Source organism: Chiloscyllium plagiosum, chromosome 29 (assembly GCF_004010195.1).
Source record: "Chiloscyllium plagiosum isolate BGI_BamShark_2017 chromosome 29, ASM401019v2, whole genome shotgun sequence".
Taxonomy (NCBI): domain Eukaryota; kingdom Metazoa; phylum Chordata; class Chondrichthyes; order Orectolobiformes; family Hemiscylliidae; genus Chiloscyllium; species Chiloscyllium plagiosum.
In genome coordinates this window covers 8,656,495-8,663,618 of record NC_057738.1, presented here as the reverse complement: position 1 = coordinate 8,663,618, position 7,124 = coordinate 8,656,495, and the positions used below count along the sequence as shown (strand labels likewise).

The following is a 7,124-nucleotide window of genomic DNA, read 5'->3' as shown; positions in this document are numbered from 1 at the left end:
TTCTTGATTGTGAAATATATCCAAGTTCTCAGCTGTCTGTCACTCTGTGGTGTAGAGTTTCTGTTGAAAATGCTTAATTCTAAGTGTTGTATCTTCTGGGCTAATAATCCTACTGTACAGGCTGTAAACTATGTTCTGCAACTGTTGTACATTCAGTAGTGATATTCGCTCTGATAAAATTAATGAGTTAAATATTCTCTTTCCAAAAAGAAAGGGCTGGATTATGTTTCCACTAGGAATATAGAGTCATACAGATGTACAGCATGGAAACAGACCCTTCCAGCTAAGTTGTCCATGCTGATCGGATATCCTAACCTAATCTAGTCCCATTTGCCAGCACTTGGCCCATATCCCTCTAAACCCTTCCTACTCATTTACCTTTCCACATGCCTTTTAAATGCTGTAATTGTACCTGCCTCCACCACTTCTTTTGGCAGTTCATTTCATACACACATCACTCTCGTGTGAAAAAGTTGCCATAAGGTGCCTTTTAAATTTTTCTCCTCTCACCCTAAACCTATGTCCTCTAGTTTTGGACTCCCCGACCCCAGGGAAAACACCTTGTCTATTTACCCTATCCATGCCTCTCACAATTTTATAAATCTCTTTAAGGTCACCCCTCAGTCTCTGACACTCCAGGGAAGACAGCCCTAGTCTATTCAGCCTCTCCATATAGCTCAAATCCTCCAACCTGGCCACATTCTTTTAAATTTCTTCTGAACCCTTTCAAGTTTTACAAATTCTTTAGATAAGAAGGAGATCAGAATTGCACGCAATATTCCAAAAGTGGCCTAACCAATGTCCTGTACAGCCGCAACATGATCTCTCAACTCCTGTACTCAATACTCTGACCAATAAAGGAAAGCATACCAAACGCCTTCTTCACTATCCTATCTACCTGCGACTCCACTTTCAAGGAACTATAAACCTGCACTCCAAGGTCTCTTTGTTCAGTAACACTCCCCAATATCTTTGACTTGTAGAATTTTCTAACTCACTAACTTCTTTGAGTAGTTACTTGTCTTCATGCTGCAATGTTACTTCTTTTAAAGTTATAAAATCACATAGAATCAGCATCTCTACAGTGTCGAAGCAGACAATTTGGTCTATTGAGTCCACACCACCCCTCTAAAGAGCATCTCATCCAGCCTTTTCCAAGGCTATTCCACCTAGCCTCCACAACCCTGGGCACTATGGACAACGTAGCATGGCCAATCCACTTAACCTGCTAATCTTTGGACTGTGGGTAGAAAAGGCCTCCTCTATATTGGGGAGACAGGCTGCCTACTTGCGGAACGTTTCAGAGAACACCTCTGGGACACCCGGACCAATCAACCCAACCACCCCGTGGCTCAACACTTCAACTCCCCCTCCCACTCCACCAAGGACATGCAGGTCCTTGGACTCCTCCATCGCCAGACCATAGCAACACGACGGCTGGAGGAAGAGCGCCTCATCGTCTGCCTAGGAACCCTCTAACCACAAGGGATGAACTCGGATTTCTCCAGTTTCCTCATTTCCCCTCCCCCCACCTTGTCTCAGTCAAATCCATCGAACTCAGCACCGCCTTCCTAACCTGCAAGGATGCTGCCTGACCTGCTGCGCTTTTCTAGCCACACATTTTCAGCTCTGATCTCCAACATCTGCAGTCCTCACTTTCTCCATGTAGAAGGCCTAGTTGATCTAGTGAGAGAGGAAAATTGTGTTCTCTAATAAAAGATATAACTTATTACATAGTTACAATAGATACAAGTTACATTGGCATGACAATCTAAGTCACAATGAAGGAGACTTCACTGCTGTGTCTTACTCACTGGAGATCCAAAGCTGTTAACTGCTCTAGTTCAAGAGACACCATATTGGGCAGTATTTAGTGCATTCCTCAGCATTAATCCTTCCATTTCCTTACAACCTTAGACAATATAAAGCTTCTTGAGAGCATTGTTGGAGCTGCACCCATCAGACAAATGGACAATATTCCATTACTCTCCTGATTTGTATCTCATAGATAGTGGATAGCTTTGGGGAGTTAGGAGGAGAGTCACTCACTACAGGATTCTTAGCCTCTGACCGGCTATTTGTAACCACTGTATTTATGACTGATCGAGTTTAAATTCTTGTCAACGTAATGCACTGTCCAGTATTAGAGAACTTAAAAAATGCAAACTCATAGTAGAGGTAGAAGATCCTTCATCTGAATATCCAAAACCAAAAAGTACTGAAATCTGAAGGTTTTTTTTGTGTTTTTTTTCTCATTAGCAAAGTTGTTTGGCGAGCAAACAGTTAACCAAGGTTGACACTCAGATGCAACATGGAGGGCATGGCCAAGCACCGACCGGCCTGGGGTTTCTAAGTGAACGCCCCCAAGTGGAAACCCACTCGATGCGTGTCACTCAGATGCGACCAAGCACGCTTAGTTAGAAGTCTGCTTCTGTGGTAAGATTTTTAAAAATTTCACCATTAAACTGTCACATTCTAAAAACCGAAAAATTTTGAATTAAAAAAAACAGCTGGTCCTCAGCATTTCGGATAAAGCATCTTCTACATGTAATAAATTAGAAAAATAAAGAAATAAGTTCCAAATAACAGTCGTTCCACAAAGACATAACAAAAACAATTATAAGAAGTCAAAGTCCACGAAGTCCATTTCATGGCTCTGGGATCGAGGACTTCCCCACCACAACCACCAATTCGAATCCCAGGCTAGACCCTCCATGATGCCAAGCACTAAGATGCTCTGTTTGTAAATTGCTGCATAAAAATAGAATTCTTGTGCAATCTTTTGCCAATATCCTTAACGCTCTATCTTATACCTTTCCTTTTACAAACAGAAAGTTTCTCTTTAGTCCCATAATCAAAAGTATTCATGATCTTAAGTGCCTTCTATTTAAAAAGCTCTGAAAGTCTCTCAGGTTTTTGAAGGGCAAGTTGATAGGTGTGTTAAAACCTCATGAGGAATCCCTGGTTTTATAAAGAGAGAGACCGTATAATTGGCATTTAGTGGTGGAATGAGGTGTGGGTTGAATAATAATTAAGCTCATCTGTAACAGATTTATTGAGTAGGAGTTTACCTCTGAGTTGTCACAAAAGTTAAATGACTTTAATCAATATATGTAAAATCCCCAATTTACTCATCTGACAGTGATGTTAACAGAAAACCACACACACTCTTTGCTTCCCATTCCTCATCTTATACATTTAATCAATTCCTGCTCTCGCTATGCTCCACTCACTGTCTCCTTCTGACATCCTTCTAATATCTTGGTGCAAACTTGAAGTTGTTGTCTTACAAGGCAAGTAACCTAGTCCTGTATCTTTATCATTTTGCCCATTCAGTCAGCCCTTCATTTGTCTTGATCTGGTCCTCATCATCATCATACATATATCGGACAAAGTGCATGTTGTGAACTGAACTGCAAACATTTTGAACTTTTTAAAAAAATAAATGTCACAGAATTCTCATGGCACAGAAGGTGGCCACTCAGCTCATTCTGTTACCTAATGCCAATCTCCTGTCCTTTCCCACTATCCCTGCACATCATTTCTATTCAAATAATTGTGGCTCAGTGGATAGCACTGCTGCCTCACAGTGCCAGGGACCTGAGTTCAATTCCCACCTCTGGCAACTGTCTGTGTGGAGTTTGCACATTCTCCCCATGTCTGTATTGGTTTCCTCCAGGTGGTCCGGTTTCCTCCCACAGTCCAAAGATGTGCAGGTTAGGTGAATTGACCATGCGAAATTGCCCGTAGTGTTAGGTGCATAAATCAGTGGTAAATGTAGGGGAATGGGTCTGGGTGTGTTGCTGTTCGGAGGGTCGGTGTGGACTTGTTGGGCCGAAGGGCCTGTTTCCACACTGTAGGGAATCTAATCTCTTCAATGCTCTCTTGAAGGCTCCACCACATTTCCAGGCAGTGCATTCCAAAGAAAGTGGTGAAAGTAGGTATAAAAGCAATATTAAAAGGCATCTTGATGAGTATGTCATTAGGAAGGGTTTAGAGAGATATGGGCCAAATGCTGGCAAATGAAACTAGGTCAGATTGGCATTGACAAGTTGGTCCGATAGCTGTTTCTGTGCTATATGATTCCATAACTACTCATTGTGTGAAAACGATTTTTCTCATGCTTGCTTCATTTGCATTTCACTTTAAATCAATGCACTCACACTTTTTTTATTTTACAAATTAGAAGTTCTCCCTATAAACTCTGTCCAGTGCACTTTTTAAAGCATTTATCAAATCTCCTCTCACCCGTCTTCTCTAAAAGAAGAATATTCCCAATTTAAGAAACAGTCCCATTGAAGGATAAATAGTATACCAGAGAGATGAAATATCCATAGAGAGCCTGTTCAGCTTTACGTTTTGAAACCACAAGTTTAAGCACCATCCTTGCTTCACACTTCCCAAATTGAAAGATCACATCCCTCTGAGTGACACTTAAATAAACGATCATGACCAAAACCAAGAAAACAAAATAAATACCTTTTTAATTTTCCTCAGTTTACCTCCCCTTTCAAAACCATAAACTTGGCAGCTGATTGTAGCAAGTCAGAAATTAGTTACAACAATTCAGAACTCTCTCCTTCAGTCCAGAACACATTCTCTCCCTGAAGCTCTTAATGCGGCTTCTTAATTTCATATGTTATTGGTTTTATTTATTTAATTTTCATGGTCTCTGAGATTTGATTGTTCCTTCATTATTACTATTGCCAGATAAATTGTAAATCCATTCAGCAGAGAACAGCTAAAGAACAACAGAAATCAAACTATTGCTGTGGTAGGAAGTGACTTGTACCATAGATCAGGTGTGCTATTTCCTTTAATTTTTCCAGATTTTCATCTTAAAAATCCAAATTTGAGCAGAACATCAATCCTCTACTCTGTTCTGGAAATAAAAATGAATCTCCTTGACACCAATGCAAACAATGGAGATTTTTTTTAAAATTGTTTTTCATTTTTCTTTGAAGCTACACCTTATGGTTTTGTGTAAAACTTTCTTCTTTCATCCCTTACTCTGTATAAAGTTAACAACATTACATACACTAAAAAGAAATAAAAATGAACTGAACTAACAAACAAGTGAAATAAAAATGGCAGCAAAAGTAATTTTACTTTGCAGGATGCGTTAGTTAAATCCAGTTGCCTGCGAAGCAGTATATTATAGGAAAAAACTTTCATGTAATAGAAAAACTGACTTAGCTGACTCACTCCATGTGTCACAAATTCAGAAAATTGGTCATCAAATGACACACGTTGGGCAGAATAACCCACCTTTTCGAAAGTTTCATAAATCAAATTGATTTTTGGGCCCCAACCCTGTCCAGGTCAGAAGTACCCTGACAGTTGGAATCTTCTAGGAGACAGGTAAATGAATAGGTTGCTTTCAAATTCACTATCTAGTTAAAGAAGATGGTTGGGCTCTGAAGGCAGGAAATCCATTGGAAAACTTTGCAGCAGAGGAAAATGGAAGTTTCATTGACAGAGATGGTGTTGTTGAGATAGGTAGAGGAGTGTGAGAGTGTCTCAAGATGGAGGTGCTCTCAGAATTTGTCTAATATTTTCAAAAATGGAAGTCCTGTAGCTCATGAGGCCAATGAGGCTCTGTCTTTTGCATTTTGGTGGCATCTTCACAGAGCAATTGATGGGAGGTCTTTACAATGGTCCAGCTTGTTGCCAGCAGGCTGCTTTTAAGCTGTACTTGGCCACTCTATTCAACAGGCTAAGTTGCAGGATGCATGGTCCAGCAGTCCTTAGATCCCAAAGTTGTCAAGAACATAGGTGTAAGTGGTCCTTAAATTGACCTAGCAGGAGTTGGCCTGTGTGATAATGGTGCCGCCTCTAGCAAGAGAGCTTGAGGGTGGGATTATGCTAACTAGAGGTGCAGATTTCCAATTTTGAATCTTGACTTGGCTCCAAAAGTGTCTGTGTGTGACCAGGAGGTTTCGATATTGGTGGCTCAATCCATTTTAGCTCTTTGCCTGGTGTTGCCTACCTGAAACAACAGAAGTGAAGAATGGTGAGAAGAAAATCTAGCAACATAACATCCAACTAATTTACAAAATAACATCTTTTATTTCTGCTCTCCCCACAGACAATGAATGATCAGGCTCATGTTTTACTTTCTAAAGTTAGTGAAACAGAAGGTATCCCAGAAAGGTTTGCAGAACTCATCAAGAAGCATTTCAACATCATTTACTGTGAAGAATTCCTGAAAAATGAAAAAGAACACGCTGATAAAATCCAGTTTATTTTTCAATGGGAAGGTTACCCCAGAATAGATGAAAAGCTTCTGAAATCTCTACCTCATTTGAAGGCCATTATAAATCATGGAGTTGGTGTAGACCATCTCAACTTATCTCTGATCTACAGTTTTGGGGTGAAGGTGGCCAACACTCCTCATGTGGTTGACAATGCTACTGCTGAAATGGGCATGGCTTTGATGTTGGCATCTGCCAGGAATATATTGGAAGGTAAGATAGGGCTGAAAATGTAAACTATTTTGCAAAATAGATAATGATTTGGAATCTATAATTTTGATCTTTAAAACCAAGGAAGGAGTAGAGTATATAGTAATAAACATTCAAACTAACATAATAATCAGAGAAAACAGAGGTTCAAATCATAAAATTGTGGACCACAGAAACTTGCTGTCATATAGACTAACTGCACTTACTGACTGTTCTAAAACTGTTTCTCATTTGTTTTTGAGTATGACTAGATCAGGGCGCTGGAATTGGTGAGTTGAGGGAATTTTTTAATTTTTTGAAAATCTAAACTTGTTTATATCTAACATTTAGCTGAAAGTTACAATGTAAGTTCAGGGACCAGGCAGAAAAATGCAAATTATCCAGTATAGGACAGCTAGGTTATTAAATTAAGGAGGTAAAAACAATGACTCCAGATGCTGGAAACCAGATTCTGGATTAGTGGTGCTGGAAGAGCACAGCAGTTCAGGCAGCATCCAAGGAGCTTCGAAATCGATGTTTCGGGCAAAAGCCCTTCATCAGGAATAGGATGAAGGGCTTTTGCCCGAAATGTCGATTTCGAAGCTCCTTGGATGCTGCCTGAACTGCTGTGCTCTTCCAGCACCACTAATCCAGAATCTGGTTTCCAGCATCTGCAGTCAT

The 7,124-nt window shown here is 40.1% G+C and overlaps 1 protein-coding gene across 1 annotated transcript in view; it reads left to right on the top strand.

Annotated features, from left to right (window-relative positions):
- The first annotated feature begins 2,234 nt into the window (after positions 1-2,234).
- The window catches only part of zgc:136493 (uncharacterized protein LOC692276 homolog), a 25,975-nt gene continuing 21,085 nt past the window's right edge, over positions 2,235-7,124 (top strand). The window contains exons 1-2 of the mRNA XM_043719111.1: positions 2,235-2,436; positions 6,089-6,467. Coding sequence (XP_043575046.1) covers positions 6,092-6,467 — 376 coding nt within the window. The 5' untranslated portion in view covers positions 2,235-2,436; positions 6,089-6,091. The remainder of the gene's footprint in view (positions 2,437-6,088; positions 6,468-7,124) is intronic.